General features: G+C 35.6%; 11 protein-coding genes across 11 annotated transcripts; 8 read left to right on the forward strand and 3 right to left on the reverse strand.

Annotated features, from left to right (window-relative positions):
* BMR1_03g00530 (long-chain acyl-CoA synthetase) lies at positions 277-2499 on the reverse strand (the record flags this gene model as incomplete). Its single annotated transcript, XM_021481843.1, has 10 exons — positions 277-318; positions 341-709; positions 731-818; positions 839-925; positions 948-1102; positions 1124-1459; positions 1485-1618; positions 1640-1972; positions 1993-2224; positions 2245-2499. 10 exons carry the CDS (start codon positions 2497-2499, stop codon positions 277-279), a joined length of 2031 nt encoding a protein of 676 aa, XP_021338432.1.
* BMR1_03g00535 (hypothetical protein) lies at positions 2758-3067 on the forward strand (the record flags this gene model as incomplete). The annotated part of the gene is made up of 2 exons (XM_012793264.1): positions 2758-2848; positions 2973-3067. 2 exons carry the CDS (start codon positions 2758-2760, stop codon positions 3065-3067), a joined length of 186 nt encoding a protein of 61 aa, XP_012648718.1.
* Positions 3068-3162: 95 nt separating this feature from the next.
* Positions 3163-5174, forward strand: BMR1_03g00540 (1-deoxy-D-xylulose-5-phosphate synthase; the record flags this gene model as incomplete). The annotated part of the gene is made up of 2 exons (XM_012793265.1): positions 3163-5022; positions 5043-5174. The coding sequence occupies 2 exons, from the start codon at positions 3163-3165 to the stop codon at positions 5172-5174; spliced, it is 1992 nt and encodes a 663-aa protein (XP_012648719.1).
* Positions 5175-5276: 102 nt separating this feature from the next.
* Positions 5277-5667, reverse strand: BMR1_03g00545 (conserved Plasmodium protein, unknown function; the record flags this gene model as incomplete). The annotated part of the gene is made up of 2 exons (XM_021481844.1): positions 5277-5317; positions 5340-5667. The coding sequence occupies 2 exons, from the start codon at positions 5665-5667 to the stop codon at positions 5277-5279; spliced, it is 369 nt and encodes a 122-aa protein (XP_021338433.1).
* Positions 5714-8138, forward strand: BMR1_03g00550 (tryptophanyl-tRNA synthetase; the record flags this gene model as incomplete). Its single annotated transcript, XM_021481845.1, has 11 exons — positions 5714-5914; positions 5935-6044; positions 6066-6109; positions 6130-6311; positions 6357-6490; positions 6513-6711; positions 6824-6983; positions 7058-7125; positions 7147-7489; positions 7844-8046; positions 8067-8138. The coding sequence occupies 11 exons, from the start codon at positions 5714-5716 to the stop codon at positions 8136-8138; spliced, it is 1716 nt and encodes a 571-aa protein (XP_021338434.1).
* Positions 8139-8206: 68 nt separating this feature from the next.
* BMR1_03g00555 (Nuclear migration protein nudC) lies at positions 8207-9172 on the reverse strand (the record flags this gene model as incomplete). Its single annotated transcript, XM_012793268.1, has 1 exon — positions 8207-9172. One exon carries the CDS (start codon positions 9170-9172, stop codon positions 8207-8209), a length of 966 nt encoding a protein of 321 aa, XP_012648722.1.
* Positions 9173-9248: 76 nt separating this feature from the next.
* On the forward strand, positions 9249-11468 carry BMR1_03g00560 (mitochondrial intermediate peptidase; the record flags this gene model as incomplete). The annotated part of the gene is made up of 6 exons (XM_021481846.1): positions 9249-9556; positions 9640-10096; positions 10117-10474; positions 10525-11230; positions 11252-11342; positions 11364-11468. The coding sequence occupies 6 exons, from the start codon at positions 9249-9251 to the stop codon at positions 11466-11468; spliced, it is 2025 nt and encodes a 674-aa protein (XP_021338435.1).
* On the forward strand, positions 11937-13377 carry BMR1_03g00565 (Ankyrin repeats (3 copies); the record flags this gene model as incomplete). The annotated part of the gene is made up of 3 exons (XM_012793270.1): positions 11937-13016; positions 13037-13305; positions 13329-13377. 3 exons carry the CDS (start codon positions 11937-11939, stop codon positions 13375-13377), a joined length of 1398 nt encoding a protein of 465 aa, XP_012648724.1.
* BMR1_03g00570 (myosin light chain 1,myosin A tail domain interacting protein (MTIP)) lies at positions 14107-14958 on the forward strand (the record flags this gene model as incomplete). The annotated part of the gene is made up of 6 exons (XM_021481847.1): positions 14107-14340; positions 14366-14410; positions 14433-14483; positions 14576-14731; positions 14785-14924; positions 14946-14958. The coding sequence occupies 6 exons, from the start codon at positions 14107-14109 to the stop codon at positions 14956-14958; spliced, it is 639 nt and encodes a 212-aa protein (XP_021338436.1).
* BMR1_03g00575 (pre-mRNA-splicing factor CWC26) lies at positions 15327-16485 on the forward strand (the record flags this gene model as incomplete). The annotated part of the gene is given in 3 exon segments (XM_021481848.1): positions 15327-16001; positions 16021-16338; positions 16423-16485. The coding sequence occupies 3 exon segments, from the start codon at positions 15327-15329 to the stop codon at positions 16483-16485; spliced, it is 1056 nt and encodes a 351-aa protein (XP_021338437.1).
* Positions 16486-17063: 578 nt separating this feature from the next.
* On the forward strand, positions 17064-19367 carry BMR1_03g00576 (hypothetical protein; the record flags this gene model as incomplete). The annotated part of the gene is made up of 1 exon (XM_012793273.2): positions 17064-19367. The coding sequence occupies one exon, from the start codon at positions 17064-17066 to the stop codon at positions 19365-19367; it is 2304 nt and encodes a 767-aa protein (XP_012648727.2).
* Between the last annotated feature and the right edge of the window lie 28 nt (positions 19368-19395).

The following is a 19395-nucleotide window of genomic DNA, read 5'->3' on the forward strand; positions in this document are numbered from 1 at the left end:
TTAGTATAATATTACAACACATAGTATATGTATTTAGTACCGTATTCTGGAGAACTTAAAAATAAAATTAAAAAAACCAAATCCCACTTACAATAGGTACAATTGTAGATAGATTCAACCAAAAACTTCCAAATTTGTGCGTTTGTGGGTCAATTTGCATTGGAAAATAATCGATTACACCTACTCCAATAACTGCAGTCACAACTTACAGTACACTTCATACTGCAGTTTTCACGCTATAAAAACATCAGAGAATTGATTTAAAGAGTACAATTATCACCTTTCTTGATACAATTGATCAATGACATCCTTATAAACCTATGTGAGCTAAAAAAAGAACCTTAGCTGCGTAAAAACGCCTGAGCTTGAGCGTGGGTGTAAGGAGGTTATTATCCGGGCTAAATGGGACAGTCTCTATGTGAAATGAGCGAATTTTTTCAAACCCCTTGATCTCGTTAGCAATGGAAACCTTCTCAATCTCATTCTGTAACAATTCCCTCACATGATCAGTTTTACATGCTTCATCATAGCTCATTTTATTAAAGCCACTATCAGCTGTTTTTATCAACAATTTCTCAACTTGTTCCCGATCCAATACAAAAATCGCAACGGGAAAATATTTATCACTCCTCCCAGTGACGTAAGCCTGAGCGATTAACTGCGATTGGACGAATATGTTTTCCAGCCTCTCCGGCGATATATACTCACCCTATATCACCGTAGGCTATACCTGTGCCAATTTGAATATACACTTTGACCTATCAATTATTCGTACAGAGCCACAAGGTAACAATTCTGCAATGTCACCTGTATAAAACCTAAATACATAATCCCGTACCAGCCATCCTTAAAGTATTCGGCAGTTAGAGTTGGATTCTTGAAGTATCCCATCGTTACGTTATATCCCCTTAAACATAACTCCCCTCTAAATAACACTTAGCTTGTACCTTGGATTTGGCCGATCCGTAACTAGGTACTCCAGGTTTGGCACCGAAGCTAGCTTGAATTCGATTGAGGCAGTTGGCGCCCCAATGTGAGTGGCATCATTTTCTTCAGCAATTTGGTTCAGGCCGCAGGCGGTACATTCAGTCAGTCCATATGCCTGGATTAATTTCATACTTACGTTGACAATTGGTATGCCAAAGAAGACTTTCAAACTGTTCAACACTATTGGGTTAAGCGGAGCTGAACCGGTAAGCATCCACTGGACCTCCCCGCCCAAAAGTCGCTTTAATTTGTTAAAGAGCAAAGTGTCCCAAATTAAATGCTTAAATGTACGTTTGGATTTTATGTTGTCCAATTTAGAATTTAGCGCAAAATGGAAAATGCCGCGGACCACGAATGATTTTTCGGAGAGTGCGTTCATGATGCTGTCAAAAATCTTCTGATAAACGCGTGGTACACTAGCAAAAACGGTGGGTTTCAATTCCTTTGCATCGTCCAACAGCAATTTGACGTTCTAAATTATGGATAATAGTGCTTACGCCAGAGTAAACGCCTATTTTGCCACCTTGACATAGCAGACAATTTACACACAATCGTTCGTATAAATGAGCAAGTGGCAAGTAACTTAGGTAGGTGACTAAGGCTTCAACAGACAACCCATCCTTTTGACAAACTGGATAATGATATCGCTTACCCCCATTTATTACTGAATTTACAGCACAACAAATCATTTCCTGTGTAACCATAACGCCTTTTGGTATACCACTAGCTCCACTGGTGTATGAAATTGTGTTAAGAACATCTTTTCCAGCCGGTTTGAACTCAATCAAATCAGTGGGAGCAACCGGTTGTGACAATAATTCATTCCAGTAAACTATTCGCATAGACAATTTCCTGGTCAATTTATCGTCCAGTTTATCGCCCACGACTATTAAAATCTTTATCGGCAACTTAAAACCAGATTGAGCCTCCAATGTTTTCAATAACTTCTCAGCACATTTAGTTTCTATCACCAGTATTTTAAATTCTAAATAATGGAGTGATTACTGGTTTCGTTTATAATGTGCATAACAGAATCATTTCCTAGGGTTTCATACAAGGGAACAATTGTCAACGCATATGCATTACAGATCTGTTCAGTGATGAGCCATTCTATGCAATTAGGGGAGTATATGCCAATAGGATAGCAGGGCGGGATACAATCGAAGCCCGTGTCCACGGGTTCGATTACCCCAAACTGTAAAATTTTGCTACCAATCCTTTTCACTAAACTTTCCACCTAGATTAGTAGAATCATACTTGTGCATAAGTTTTAAATTCATAATTTCCCAGAGATCCATCTGGGGAAATTGTTCTAGTTCCAAAACAAGGTGCGTCTGGGTTTTTGGAAAGTCCCCTTTGAAATATCTCCCAGCCTGTTACAGGAAAATTGAAATCTCGTGGATGCAACAATTTTTTTGCAAAATTTACATTACGATATACCTTTGTACAGTTTGCATCACAGGCATAATTGCCACAAGATTCATTTGTGTCTATTGGCACCGAATGTATCATTTATACCAACTTTATTTGTATAAATCACTGACAATTTTTAAAAGAATCTTATGGAATTCATTTATGTGGGGACGACACTTACTTTTAATAAGCATATTTTTCACAGGTCAAATTCACACTCTAATTCACCCCTAGTTATTATTTATAGTCCATTATTTTTCTACGGTAACTTATATTTCTTTCCTCAAAATATACTACGGCAATGCATGTGTTTCTGGATATTTTAGATGTTATGTAGTACATGTATAAAATGTTCGGATGCCACTAAATACACTCCATTCGGTTGGATCTTACAAATTTTACAAATTAACAGCCAATGTGTGCATACTCACTAGTTTAGTAGTCACTCGTTACTACACCCTTATCTTTGGCCACGTCTAGTTATGTTTATGACCATTTTTATATCATTAATAACAACACATTGTAACGTCTAAAATTTTGCAAATTATTATAAATTTTCTAACAAATTTAAGCTTTATCAGTCGAAAATTTACATTTAGCTGCGGTGGGTAGGTGGCGATGTAATTGGGGACACCATTTTAGTAGCTCCATTCGCTTCCCCCCCTAAACTACATTATTATAATTTAAAATTTCAAGGAAAATTTTCATATATCATTCTCGACACAGTCATGTGTGGTGTACATATTTACTCATGGAAGGATTATGAGTATATTGTTCGCAACGATATTTTATCTATTTAATTTATCGCATTCAAATTGTTTCAGAACATTTAACTGCAATAAACGTCTGATTATACCAATCAAATCCCAAATTGGCACAGATACATCACTTCCCAATATATCCCTCGCACATTTAAAGTCCTTAGATCAATCTAAATTGCCTGAATTCTGCGACTTTGTTAGGAATGAATTTTTAAAAATAATTGACAAGACGGGTGGACACTTTTCCTCCAATTTAGGTGTCGTTGAACTCACCGTATGTCTGCATTATGTTTTCGACGCGCCCAGGGATGTTATTGTCTGGGACATTGGCCATCAATCCTATATACACAAGATGTTGACAGGAAGGTTGACTCATATGGATACGGTCAGACAGTTTGGCGGTTTGTCTGGATTTTGCAAAAGGGGAGAATCTATCTACGATGTTTTTGGCGCGGGGCACTCCAGCACATCAATAAGTGCAATCGAAGGGATTGCTCTTCCTAACAGCATGGAAACTACCAGTACGGGTGGCTTTAATGATGATAATACCAAAAATATCGAGAAAAAAAATGACAAGTGCTATATCGCAATAATCGGAGATGGCTCATTAGCTGCCGGCATGGCTTATGAGGCTATGGGATCAATTGCCCAGTTCAATTTACCCATACTACTAATATACAATGATAACAAACAAACATCCTTACCTACTGGTACAAAATGCCAAGGTACAGGCTTATCATTGCTGATAGACCGTAAGAGTAATAAGTTTTGCGTCCCACCAGGTTGGAATTACATTGGACCTATAGACGGCCATAACACTAGTTCTCTGGTAAATTTATTCACTACGGTAAAAAAGGAAGGAATTACTAAGCCAACGATTTTGCACGTCACTACCGAAAAGGGCAGAGGGTATCCTCCTGCACTGAAGGCACTAGACCGAATGCACTCGATCAAACCTAACGATCTACAATCAATAAATAGCGAATATACTGATACAAATGTAACCGATAATAAGTCCACCAAAAAAACCTTTACCGACGTATTTGCAGAGACACTTACATTATTAGCAAAGGAAGATGAAAAAATAATATGCGTAACTGCAGCAATGCCTGGGGGAACCGGGGTGGAGAAATTTGCCGAAAAATATCCCTATCGCGCAATAGACGTTGGTATAGCTGAACAACATGCAGTTACGCTTTGTGCTGGAATGACAATTGCGGGAAAGCGCCCGTTTTGTTGCATATACTCAACTTTTTTACAGCGTGCAATGGATCAGCTAATACATGATGTTTTCCTGCAAAACCTACCCGTTAGATTCATCGTTGATCGTTGTGGATATGTGGGCGAGGACGGGGAGACGCACCATGGACTGTACGATTTGAACATATTTACAGCGCTGCCAAATGGCATAATCATGAGCCCAAGCAATCCTAATGATTTGGCTGCAATGCTATCTATTGCGCAAAATTGTGACCATCATCCCTCAGTAATCCGTCTACCCCGGTCACAACTAATCCAGTCCAATGTAAGTAAATTGCTAGACAAATTGCCCAAGACAGATCTAAAACTGGGCAAATCAAATTTGATACGATTGGCCGCTGATAATCGCACAAAGGTATCCGTATTGGCCTTGGGGCCCATTATTCATCGTGTTTTTGACGCAATATTGGCTATAGAACAAAGAAATGATAATTTGTCGTTTGACTTGGTGGATATGCGATTCTTGCGTCCATTGGATATCAATTTATTGGATTCACTCATTGCCACCAGGGATATAATTGTCACTGTGGAGGAAGGCCCAGTTGGAGGGTTTGGTTCGTTGGTCTCCAATTATGTGAATAAAAAGAGCAGTAAGTGCAAGGTAAGAGTGGGCTGACTTAGGTATACCAGATTACTACACCCGCCATATATATAGACACGGGCAGACAATCAGATCAGTGGATGGTTAGCGGCTTAGATGTCGATGGGATAAGAAGTCAGATTCTTCAAGCAGTGAATCTTGTATTCGGTTAACTTTTTAATTGCACAGTATCTCGATTTGCTCATTGTATTATTGTTCTTGAAATTGTTTAGTAGAAAATTTATTGCATTTTAATCAACATATTCTAAAAATACCTAACTTTCATGTTCGATCATCCTATCCCTTTGTTTTATTGCTAGGTGAGTTTGGTGGCCTACCCTTAAAAAAATCTGGACACTGCATTTGTTGTTCAAACCACGCCTCGTAACCAGAGCTTCGTGGATCTGCAACAAATCCGTTACAGAAATCGCAGTTGGTAAGCTCATGATTGGATGAGCAGTATAGTTTTCCACATTTTATACAATTTGCCACAATCTCATGGGTCATACCCTGGCAGTCGCACCTCTTTACGGCCATTTTTCGTGTCTTATTACATACATTGCTTTTGGTAGATTTGATTTTTGAGGGTGCAGCTAATGCTACCTTATCAATGTCCCTATTTTTTCTGTATTCCACAAAATCCGTCTTCGCATCATCGCGTATCATAGCGCTTGGTCGCTTACTGGTGGGGGTGGGGTATCCTGTTTACGTTATGTCTGTTACAAGGAGTTGTTATGTAGACACTGCTTTACACATAATTAAGGGCGCTGCCTGCATAGCCTTCTCAATACCTACCGGTGGTAGTACTAAGAGCATAGAAAACTTGCCTTTGCACAAGGGATGTATTTGTCTAAAGTGTAACAGTTTGAACGACAACGAGTGGGAGGTTTTCAAGTCCCTTGTGCAACAGAAGGTATATGCTTCCTGACGTAGATATCTGAAAATGCCAAATTTAGGGTCCTAAAATTGCCCCGATCATTGGCAGAAGCTGTTTACGGTCATTCTATTTATGATTCATTTCCTGTTAAACAAAATATTAAAACGTAGGTAATCGATTTATTTAGTCTAAGACTTGTGATTCTCGATGAATGGACTATCAATGCTAGCAGTATGTAGTAGTAGAATTAGTCAATCCCATCTTAAAATCTACCGGCATGGTTGGCAAAATTGCCTTTGATATACCATCATTTAACAAATCCGAGTCGTTGCTCAAAATTAAATTCGAAATATCCCCCAGTCATGACCTACAAGTTGAGTTCCCAGTGGAGGAGGAGATTCATTCCATTGACCATTGCCCGCATCTACGATCGGTAAGTGCCAGTTCCGATTGATTATCCTATTAAAAGGTCATTTAGGTCCTTCCTCCATCTGGAGCAGACGATATACCCGATTGTTCTATCACTCCATGGACTACAGATAATAATATAGACTATGACAAGATTATTCGCGAATTTGGATGCAAGAAGATCACCAAGCAACTATTAGACAGGTTACGCGTACATTATATGCAGAATACAATCTTTAATTGGAAAGAATAAAATACATCCATTGTTGAGTCGTGGCATTTTTTTCTCCCATAAGGATTTGGACGTGTTACTGGATAAGTATGAGAAAGGCGAAAAATTTTATATTTACACTGGAAGGGGCCCATCATCAGAATCCCTCCACTTAGGTCATCTCATACCTTTTATCTTCACAAAGTGGCTCCAGGTAACGTTCGCACATCTATTATTCACAAAGCCCCATTTTAAATGTAGAATAAGCAACTATTTATATTAACAATTGATTCATGTACTAATTGTTGATAAAAATATTAATACAGGATGCTTTTGGAGTTTGTGTCGTGATTATGTTATCTGACGATGAGAAGTTTCTGTTTAAAGATGAATTGCAGTTAGATAAAGTAAGAGAGATGGGAAGAGAGAATGCTAAAGACATTATTGCCTGTGGTTTTGACATTAATTCTACTTTTATATTCTCAAGTAAGATTTTTGTATATTGTATCTTTAAATTGTAAAGATTATTATGTTTTAAAATGTACATTACACTCACATAGATGTTGAATACATCAACTACCTATATCCCACGGTTCTACAAATGCAGAAAAAATTACCATTTAATCAAGTAAACACCAAACTTATATAGGTAAAAGGGTTATTTGGATTTAATAACAGCGACAACGTAGGGAAGATAGCGTATCCTGCTACGCAAGGTTCCTCTGCCTTTAGTGACTCATTTCCTACCTTGTTTAAATCAAAAACGCCTTGTTTAATTCCCCAAGGGATAGACCAGGATCCATTCTTTCGTATGACAAGGGATATTGCACCCAGATTGGGGTTTATTAAGCCTGCTGTTATACACTCAAAATTTATCCCCTCCCTCCAGGGCTCTTATGGCAAGATGAGTTCCTCAGAACCACAACATACGATTTTTATAACTGATCCACCAGAGGCTGTTAGGCACAAGATCAATAAGTATGCTTTTTCGGGTATGTTATCCTTATTATATTATATTATATTATATGGAAAATTCATTTCAATTATTTTTGCACGTCTCTTATTATCAATTCATTGATTCTACTCCTCTATTTCTGAATTGCTGTTATATATCAGTTTATTTATTGATACATTAAATATTGCAAGTATTTCCTCTAGAGCTCATGTTTAACAACATTTACCGTCATAAAATTTACCAAACGAATATACTTATTTCTTGATTTCACCATTTTGTTACATCGAAATAACTTATTGTTTATATTTATATTAGTATTGTCACACAAACAATTAAATTGCGTACACGACCTTCACAATAAATCAAACTGTATATGCATGAATATACGTAGGCGGTGGGGATACTGCGGAATTACAGCGCCTTTATGGGGCAAACCTAGAAGTTGATGTTCCCTATCAGTACCTACGCATTCTGATGGAAGATGACCAGGAGCTGGAACGTATAGGCAATGATTATAAAAGCGGCAAAATGCAAACGTCTGAAGTTAAGAAAATACTCTCAGATTTGATATCAAAAATCTTTGCAGAACATAAAGTAACATTATACTGATTTAGGCTAGGAGAAATGCTATTACTGAGGACGTTGTTGATAAGTTCATGGACCCTCACTATCCCAGACGAATATAACACAGATTATACAATACTTAATGATTGAGCAAAAAATTAAAAATTGGGTAAATAATTAAAATTTTGTATCATGAATAATTAATATTGCACTTTGAGAAATCAAGCTCTGGGTGCATCTTCTTGAATTTCTCGAGCATCTCATGTTGCTTCATTTGATCGCTAGTAGGCAGACCCATGGATTTTTGCCGCTGGTCAAACATCATCTTTTCCACAGTACTTCTTGTTTCACTGTCAAGATCGCTCAATTTTGAGTTTTCTGGAACAATCTTCGCAACATCAATTGTAGGATCTCCTTTAAGTACACAGGGCCACCAATTGAGACCCTTCATTTTTTCAATCGATATTTGCACGTTTTCTCCATCTAGAATTGCCCATACGCTCTCATCCGGTTTGATTTTATCGTGGAATTGGCCACACAAAAATAGCTCATCATCTATAATCACCTTTATAGACTCGGCAAATAATGTTATTTTTATCCGCTTGGAATTGATGGGTCTTTTGTATTCATCTGGAAATTTTAGTGTCATTTCTAGTGTCTTAAGTGTTTGGGTCCATGTATATTTTTCTGTAGTTCCACCATTACCTATGGGCCTGTTTTTTTCAGATTCCTCTTCCGTATCCGATCCGTCATTCCTCCTGGTTGTTTTATCTCCATTCAAGGCATCGGTACTTCCTTTGCCATTTGTTTTTACTGGTTCATTTCTAGATTTACTACCAACCGTATTAGTCGTTTTATGTGTTGGTAATTTATCAAGGTCTGTGACATCAACTACCCTTTCACTCAACTGTTTTGCCTTCATATGCTTAAGATATATATTACCAATCTTCCTACAGGTATTATCCACCAACATAACTGTGCTACTTATGTCAATTAGGTCTACGTTATTCTTTGGATTATAAAAGTCGGTCTTTCTAGCTAGAAAACTGAAGAAGTTGTTCAACAGAGGTTCAATACCACCAGAACGTTGAGTTATGTTGATAAAAAGTGAATCTATCACTTGATCTGCCCCCTTATCTAATTCTTCCCACTTCATTATTCACTATATTACGGAAGTATAATACACTACATGGGGATGTCACTCATAGTTGGGTATACTAATGTCGTAGAATATGTACAGCATCGCACATAGCTTTAAAAATACACTTAATCATCACCATTATAGACATTTTAAAGAGTTGTTCCACATAACCCATGGAATATTTTGTACAAATTTGAGATTCCATGGCACACTGCACTGGAGGGGTGTAAATAGTCCAAATGACCTAAGGATTATGTGTTCGCACATTATTAATGACGCAAAAAAAATTTTGGATTGCACATTTAGCAGGCAAAATCCGAGTGCTGTCGAACTACTTTGTAGTATTGACCATGTATCAAATATGCTATGTCTGTTGGCAGATCCAGCAGAATTTGTTAGGTATGTCATTTATATATTATAATATTGAGACATAAATTTAATATTGCAGAATTTATTCTTTTAATCTAACATTGTTTATGCAGAACCGTACACCCTGAACCACAATGGCGTATTGCTGCAAATGAAGTGGTAAATGAAGTTAGTATGTTTATTGAAAAGGTCAATATGGATAAACATTCTTATGCAGTTCTAATAAATGCAATAAATGAAACCGAAAGTTTGACTTTTGAACAACAAAAGGTACTATATCATATGATCGCTTCAATGCGAGACCACGGTGTACACTTTACACAATCTCAGAAAAGTGAGTATTTAGCATTGTTACTTCAAGAGAGGGAATTATCGCAAATTTTGACGGATACACAACGCAAATATATCAAAATTCCTACATCACTAATACCTCCCAATTACATGAACCAAAATGATTTCAAATATAAAGAGCTACTGCTTGATTATTCTTTGGGCAATCATTTAATGAAATATACACATGATACAAATATGCGCAAACAAATTTACTGTTGTTTAATGCAGAGATCGCAGGTAAATATGTAAACATTTAGACATTAGATCAGTCATTATTGAATTTGACACAAACTAGACACAAAATGGCCAAAATGAGACAATTTAGCAGTTATTCATCGTTATCATTGCGTGACAATATATTATCTACTCCAGCACAAGTCGATAAATATTTAACAAATATACTGGATTCAATTAACTCATCATTGGTTGATGAATTGCATCTCATTTCAGCAAATGTTAATGAGATAAATCCTTGGGATTTGGATTATCTGGTTTCACAATATGAAATTAAACACATATCTGATGAAAGATTCACTTTTAATTCCTTGATGGATTTTTTCCGCAAAATTGTGAAATCATTGTTTGATATACAAATAGTTGAGTCTCAAGATAAAGGTATTTATAATTACAAATAATAAATATATCAATGGGACTAGTTAACATAGGTTCTTGGGATGAACTAATGAAGTATCATTTTGTCAAAGATGGTATCAAATTGTGCACATTGTACCTCGACATTTTTAATAGGGATGAGAAGAATGGTATATTCGCACAATTCACTCTCAAATGCTCAAAATCATTATCTACCTATCTTAATAATCATGAGCTAGGCACTTCTTTGATTGATAAATACTTTGATCTGACAGATGGTCAGCACATAACATTTCAAACTCCCAGCACGGCCATAGTTTGCAATTTCCCCAGAGATTCATCTGAAACAAATCTGGATATTAACCAGGCAATTATGTTGTTTCACGAGCTAGGCCATACGCTGCATACATTACTCAGCCTTACGACATATCAGCATTTATCTGGGAATAGAGGAGGAGTTGATTTTGCCGAATTTTCATCGCATCTTTTTGAATTTTATCCCAGAAAGATCTTAAACACTAATAATAGCAACAATTTGCAATGTATAGAGCTAGCAAAGATGGCAATACTAGCACTTTCGGATCAAATTGTCTACTCTAATGAGTGGCATGATTACACTCATCTCACAAGTACTGTACGGGATAAACTACTACAATACCCAACTCTAAATCAAAGCGTCAAGGGTAATTTAGTATTGGATATAATTGGATTGCCCAATCTCTCTAAATTTGATCACCTTGTCCACTATGGAGGAACATATTACTGTTATCTGTATTCCAGGTGACATTGTGCCTAATGTAGATCACTGGCTGGAATGATTTGGAAATTGACAGCTGAAGGAAACGAATACTCCGCCGCCTTCGGTCAACAACTGTACAAATTCTTTAGCCAAGTAGTCAAAATTATCATCTAGGGTTCAATTGACTCGAGTATCAAACCCATACTTGACATTTGCAATGGAAATTCTGATTTATTAAAGCACCCTGAAAGTATTAACCCAAAATTCACATTCATGTAACATAATTATAGAACCAACATTATTTATAGAGTATTCTATTATAGATATTTCCATGTGCTTATATCGGGTATATAATATTAGATCAGGGTATGAAATTCGGATAGGGGAACACATACAACAACTAATATAAAGATTACCCAAGTAAGTAACGGGGGATGAGATAATTAACATAATTGTCCTTTTGAGGTCTAGAGCATTAGGTTTCATATCTGTAACCTGCAGCAGTGGACTGTAATTTATGTATCGTTAATTTTAAATAAATAATCGAGATTATTTATCGATAAATCTTCAAAAAATTTGCTGTTTTTGCGATGAATCCACTTACATATACATGTGGCACTAAGAACGCTGGATGTGGAGATGGGGTACCATATATGCCTATGCATGGCCTCATAACTAGTATAATTTGACAAATACAGGCAATTTTTAATGTAATTTTTGTATAAATAACTTATAAATGATTTATGAATGCAGCATGCAGTCCAAGAATCCACGCTGCAACTTAGAAATATTGTGAAACAACTTTTCGAGGCAGCCTACAGCAGTGATGTGAATTCTTTTGAACATATCGCAACTGAATTCTGTTACACATCTTCTACTATTAAAATTGGCACTACAAATGAAAGTGACTCAGATGATAAAAATACCGGTAATGGTTTAGTCAATGTATCTACAAATGGTTATGAAAGGAAAATTATTAGAAATAAGGCAATTGGGGCAATAAGGGATGGTAACGGAGCCTCTTTATTGCACATTTCATCTGCTGGTTGTAACATAGACGTTATCAAATGGTTGATAGATAAATGTCCAAATTTGACGACTTTATTAGATAAACAGGGACAATCTCCAATATTTTATGCTATAAAAAATCAAACCCCACGGCAACTAGAAGTTATAAATCTATTACTGCCATATTCGGATATAAATAAATGCGATGCTGATGGCAATTCATTATTGCATAATGCAATAAAGTATAACAACGTCAGCACCATAAAATTCCTAATTAGCAAAGGGTGTAATCTAAATTCTGTGTCTAATACCTTTGGAGCACCTATAAATATGGCAGTTACTACAGAAAATATGGAAATTATCAAGTTATTAGTAGAATCTGGCGCTAATTTGAATCTGAACCCTAGCAACAATGGCATTCCGCCACTGGTATATTCTTCTGCATCAGGCAATTTTGGTATCGTAAAATATCTAATAGACAAAGGGTGTAATGCTAATGAAACCGATCCAGATGGCTGGTCTGCTTTACACTCTGCCGCTGAATATGGGCATTTTGAAATAGTTAAATTACTGGTTAATTCGGGCGCCGATGTAAACTACACAAACAAAAACGCCACGGCATATCATTTATCATTAAATACACACAATCAACAGTTAATAAATTATTTAAAGGATATTACTGATCCAAAATTTACACAACTAGAGTGTCGCCAATTGTCAATTGTAGATGCCATAAAGTTGTCGGCTAGTGCCAGGTTCGAGGGTAAGCAATTTATAAACACTAAACAATGGAACAGGGCTAAGTCAATATACTCACAAGTAATCAGAATTTAATTAAGACAATAGAAACTATAAAACATCTATCTCATGATGAATCTATAAAGAATGAGCTTGCAATACTATACTCAAATTTGAGTTTTGTTTGTTTGTCACTAAATGAATTAAGCGGATCGTTGAATGCTGGATTGAAATCTATAGAAAACAATCCAAAATGGATTAAGGGCCACTACAGAACTGCTATATCATACAAGTGCATGGGAGATGATGTAAATTACCTATGCTATTTGTACGAAGCTGCCAAATTGGAAGGGGAGGGTGGTCCCTTATGGTAAAAGTTTAAGGCTAATTTAGGAAGGAATTTAGTGATAATGCGGAGAGGATTAGGCAGTCAAAACAATAATTTTATCATTTTAAATTATTAACAAGTCAAAAATGACATCCTGCGGCAATTATTAATGTTTATCGGTTAATATTCTGCTACTTTCAAATGTATTTAAATTAATTGTTATTTATTTGATAGTAATAACAATTAAACTAATAACTAGATATGAATAATCCAAAGATAGATTATAATACGAAATACTCTGTGAAAATTAATTAGATAGCCAATTGATGAATTAGTTATGTTGTGTATTGTTAATTGTCAACAGTATGATGATTGAGAATGATGGGAAATTATTTCATAGTATCAATAAACAATAATAGTTATTAATAAATAGTAAAATAACAGTAATAGCCCAAAGTATGCAAGGTAGAACGAGTATAGGATAAGAGTGGCAACAACTATATATTAATGAATATTACACGAATTATAGCTATGAAACATGATTTTAAAACAAAATATAACTATTCATAAATCTAGAAATTCAATTAACAAAACTGAGTCTACATAATAACGAAAATATGTAAAAATACGTGAATGAAAGTTGAAAAAATATTTAAAAATATATAAACATTTCAAATCGGCATTGGTTATAATTTTGAATATAATTACTGAAAATGTACACAAAAAGAAAGAATTGGCGGTACTAACACATGCTTCGGAGTATATTGGGGGATGTGTTGTGTGGTGTGTAAAATTTGAGTTTCATGTGTGCACTGATATTGCATGTACCTATAGCATTATAAAATGGTAAATTTAATTACGGGATCTTGTATGGGCGAATGTATCGCCAATTTGCCGCCCGAAGCCGAATTTCCGAGTCAGGAATACATAGAGCAAAAAATGGAAGAGCTGAATATGAATGACATCAACTATTACATGTGGATACCAGGGTACAAATATCAACCTTTGCTCAAACAAAGGATTGACTCTGTCAGATCTGCTAGTACTATCGAAATTGACGAACCAATAGAACAGCCAGTAGTCTAATTCTTGTTTAATTTAGGATATAGAAAAATCTGAGATTCATAAGGCATTCGATTCAAAGGCAGTAAGTTCACATTTTTATTTAGGTCTCTGGGAAAGTATCTATTAATGAAGTTGCAAATCTGTTGCGTACATTGGTATGATTTTGAGTCGTATATTTTATTTATGGCTTTAACTTAATCTTTGTAAAATTTATTATAATTTTCACAATATATTATATCTAACATAGGGTTACGCCCCTACGAATGCGGAGCTAGAAGAATCAGCCAAAATGTTCGGAGAATCACTCACTTTATCCCAATTCCAAGACATTTGCTATGCACTCAATGATAGCACAACTAGTTTGCATGGATTGGAACAGGCACTAAGATACTTCGACAATAGTGTAAGTTCAAGCTTTTAATGTGAAAATTATCACATAATTCCCGCGTAATATAGGGTTCTGGCAAGTTATCTAAGGCGCAATGGATGAATATCATGATGAATTACGGAGAACCATTGACTATGGATGAAATGAATATGGTAAATAAAAAGTTTTCGATTGGAGAATCAATTGATTGCAAGGTCATTTGTGAGGAGTAGGCATGGACTTTATTTAGGGTTGTTTCCTAAGTTATTGGTTATGATTTGAAATTTAATTCTCAATTATATTTAACGACTTTGACAAGCAATGTGTTACTGACGCTAAATACAATATTGGTATGTAATTGTCTATTGAACGTCCGAATCTACACAATTATCAATTTTATCATGTTTAATTTTAAGTGTAAACCATTACACCTTTAGTTATAATACATACTCACACAACATGTACCCAGCCTGTAGTTTGTGTCTGCAATGTCAATGTAGTACCGGCGCCTAATATAGTATTAGCATTGCCTGATATAATATAACTGATTAGTATATTATCATGGTATTTAATATTAACAATATGATATCGACAAATCAAACATAAAATGAATTATTTGCTAAAGTATACCATGCCGGCGCCTAAGAAGCGCAAGAAACGGAGTGGGATTATATTGGCAGATTCAGATGACGAATCTAAACATGGAACTAGTGAATTAAAACACAAATCTCACAAGCCCACTATCTATACCAGTTACAATATCAATAACAGCTCTATTGAAGATGATGAATTTGATGAAGATGGAGAAGGGCCGGTCATAGTAGATGAGCATATAGGAATTTCAAGTAATGCAGCCATTGTTACCACTTTCAATCGCAATACCAAAGATCACGTTGGTGGGTTATCTAACAAAATGATTATTGACGACATCTCTACTAAGGGGCTGGCACTTAATACTAGGGATGTTGAGGAAACTGTTAGAGCCAACGAAGATGACGACCTTTCACCCCCAAGAAGAGATGATCCAGAATTATCACCTCCTGTAATGGAAGATGAGATCAATATCTCTACTAGTAGGGGGCTGGCACTTAATACTAGGGATGTTGAGGAAACTGTTAGAGCCAACGAAGATGACGACCTTTCACCCCCAAGAAGAGATGATCCAGAATTATCACCTCCTGTAATGGAAGATGAGATCAATACCTCGGTAGTGTACCGCGACAAAAGAGGCAAAAAAATTGATGCAAAGGAATGGGCAAAATTGCAACCTAAAAAGTGGGAAAAGACGGAACGGCCCACTAGACAGGTACAAACAATTAATTCAGATACCCGAATGGGGAAAGGGTTTGGTCCAAATGGAATCAGCGAAGGAAAGAGCAGCAAAGGAGGCGATAATAGCCTCCCAACCATTTGCTAGGAATGATATTGATGAGGATTTTGACAAAGAATTGAAAGATACTATTAGATGGGATGATCCAATTCTAATGTTTGACACTGAAAAACGTAAAAAAACTATTGAGCAAAAGAGTGATGGCAAGCCAAAGTGTAGATTCCATGCGCCGCCTAACCGATTTAATATCCCTCCCGGATACAGATGGGATGGGGTAATTAGGGGTAATGGATATGAGGAAAGGAGGTTTAGGGTGAGTATATTAGATAATATCAAACAAATTATACAATCTATGAAAGAATATAATTTGTTTACACTTAAAACCAGTTTCATTTAGGAAATTGCCTTGATGAAAGCTAGGAACGAAGAAGCTTACATTGAAAATGTGGCAGATAATTAGTCTCTATTTGTGACATATGTTATATTTTATTTATAACAACATAGATAATTAATTCCAAATTGTATTTTAAAATCAATTTTTTCTTAATTGTTTATGCGACATGATATATTAGCTGTTTTGTACTGTGTAAGTGTATGTGTCCAATTTCAAATTTAATTCTTAGTGGCATTTTGATTTTAAAAAATTGGCATATGCAATTATTTATCACATAATCACGGATCCACGGCTATTATTTGATTGTTAGCTTCAAATTTACAATAGTTAAAAATGATTTAACACTATTACTAACGATTTTAAATAGATAACATATTTATAGATGCTATTGTAACCATATAGTTGATTTTGACAAAACATTATTGAAATATTACTAATTTTGAATTGTTATGAATATATTCAAATAACTAAAAATTATGTGATAGCGGTAGGACGACAATATTTGACAATTAAAGTGTGGAATTCAAGGCAAAATTTATAAATATATAGCAAAAAGTTCAAAATTTTACTGTGTAAATCAGTTTAAAATAAAAAATTTTTACGGTATTAATCGTATATTAGTAGAGTGTGACACTAGATTGATAATGAGGGCTGTGGATACCCCTGGCAGCACCAGCGCCAATACTGGAACCACTAGTACTGTTACTAGTGAAATATCTATAACTGAAAAGCCAATTCTTGGTCTTAGGTATCTAAACAAACGAACCCGTGTTGATATTTTGAATTTCCAAGTATATGTACCTCCTCAATCACAACAGTTACAGAATTACAGTGATGACTATACGTACAAATTAGATAGAATCTTACCAACTGAGACGCTCGACGATTTGGAAGATATTTCTGAATTTAATTGTATTAATCCAGAAGTAATTATTAACAACAACACTCACGAATGTGCCTCAAACGTTGCTCCTAGGTATACTCCAAAGATTAGATTAATTGAAAAAAATGAATATTACAATAAATTATATGAACGGTTAAACATAAGTACGTTGAAAACTATCGGTCATGGCATTGATTATTGTGAATTCAAATTCATTTTGAGCGAACTAAAGTTGCAATATAAAAATGCAAAGAATTGGCACGAACTAGTTCACATAGCAATTGAACTACCAAAAATTGAATCACAAAAAATCCACTTAAGTGAGGCACAGAATCTTTTAGATTCAGGTAAATCTATACGAAATTTTGTTTCCCTGCCATTGCTTCCAAAGCTGGTTGATGCAGTAAGTAATTGCATTAAATACATTTATGAAGTTGATGAATTTTTTAGAACAATAGACACCAATCCTTCACCATTAGAATCGGGCAATAAATTGTTACAAACTGGATCGCAATTACCCTTTATCACTGATCAATATATACTTGTTAAGAATATTTGGGAAAGCCACATTGATCGAACACATCAAATAAATAGTGCAATGTATCGCAACGATTATTTACGTGTGGCCATGCTTACTCAGGATGATTTTAAACTGAATATTCCTTACATTAGACAAATTTACAATGATGTAAAACTTGTGATGTGGCTAGAGCAGGTTAAGAAAATGCTCAATAAGACACCAAAATATATAGATGCTGTTAAAATTTTATCGGCTAACTTAAATACCCCGCAAATATCAACTAATGCAGATAAATTGGAACTAGAAAGCAGATGCATTGCTGCCAAACAATGGCTCTCAAACATATGCAATTCTCCTGTGTCACAGTTAGTTATTGACGGAGTTAAGGAACTTGTGTGTGATGATAATTACAGGAAAAGCAAGCATAATAAAATGGATGGTGAAGAATCATTAAAATATTTTACAATATTCAAGGATGACATATTGACGCTAAATCCCAAACTTATAGACGAGAGTAATCCATTCTACAACCAAGATACGCTAATACAGTCACTAGGAGGCGTAGATGCTATTATAAATTCTGCAACAAATGATCCTTGCAGTGATAGTGGAACTGAAACGAACGTTATAAATACAGCAAAACCACATCCCAATGAACTGGAAAAGTTTTACACCCAGCTTAGTAGCATAAAATTGGTGATTTGGTGCAGCAAATTCTTGGAGCCTTTGGCGATAAAATATCGGAAATTTACTAGACGATTTAAACGAGCAATTGAGGGTGCTATGTCAAAAATTGAAGTAGTAATTCTACTGCAAGATGCCAATTTGCTTTCGCAACAATTGCAATTGGATGAGCAAATCAATCAACTTAAACTAATTCTCGGTCAGGCAACGGAATTTGAGAATCAGTGTAAACAGATACTGGATACCAGGCGTTCAGCTATATCTCAGTTTGAGGCGGAGAGATTGGTTGAGCCTTGGATAACACTCGATAACTATAGGAAACAGGATATAATACATAGCGATAACATTGAACAGTTCATCAGCAAATATAAGCCAATTTCAGGAGTGGACATATCAGCGATTAATGAAATCATAGCTAAATTTGATGATCAGACAATTAAGAACTATCCCTTAATGAAAGAGCTAAACGATGCACAGTCAATTCACACCAATTGGACAGAGAAGATGGGACAAGTCTTAAATGACCCTTGTTTATCTAATGGCGACCTAAACCGCACTATAATATTGCTGCTAGATGCCAGAAAATATGGAATCAACCTCAATATAGATCCATTACTACTCAACTTAAAGTGTTATATCATGTCTAGCTCATTAGTTAAGCTGATTAAGACTAGCAACGGAGACACAGATTACGCACTTAACATACTGGGTGATTTGCAGGGTGACAATCGCTACATGAAAAAATTGACATGTTATTTGGGGCAAATGCAATTTTTAGATGATCTGGATGCAGCTAAAAGGCAGAAGCGCTGCCTAGATCTTGGGATTGAACACTACTTAAGATGTTACAACGGCATGTAGATTTGTGGGGGCATGGTGCAATATGAGT

This window comes from Babesia microti, chromosome III (genome assembly GCF_000691945.2).
Source record: "Babesia microti strain RI chromosome III, complete genome".
NCBI lineage: Eukaryota > Apicomplexa > Aconoidasida > Piroplasmida > Babesiidae > Babesia > Babesia microti.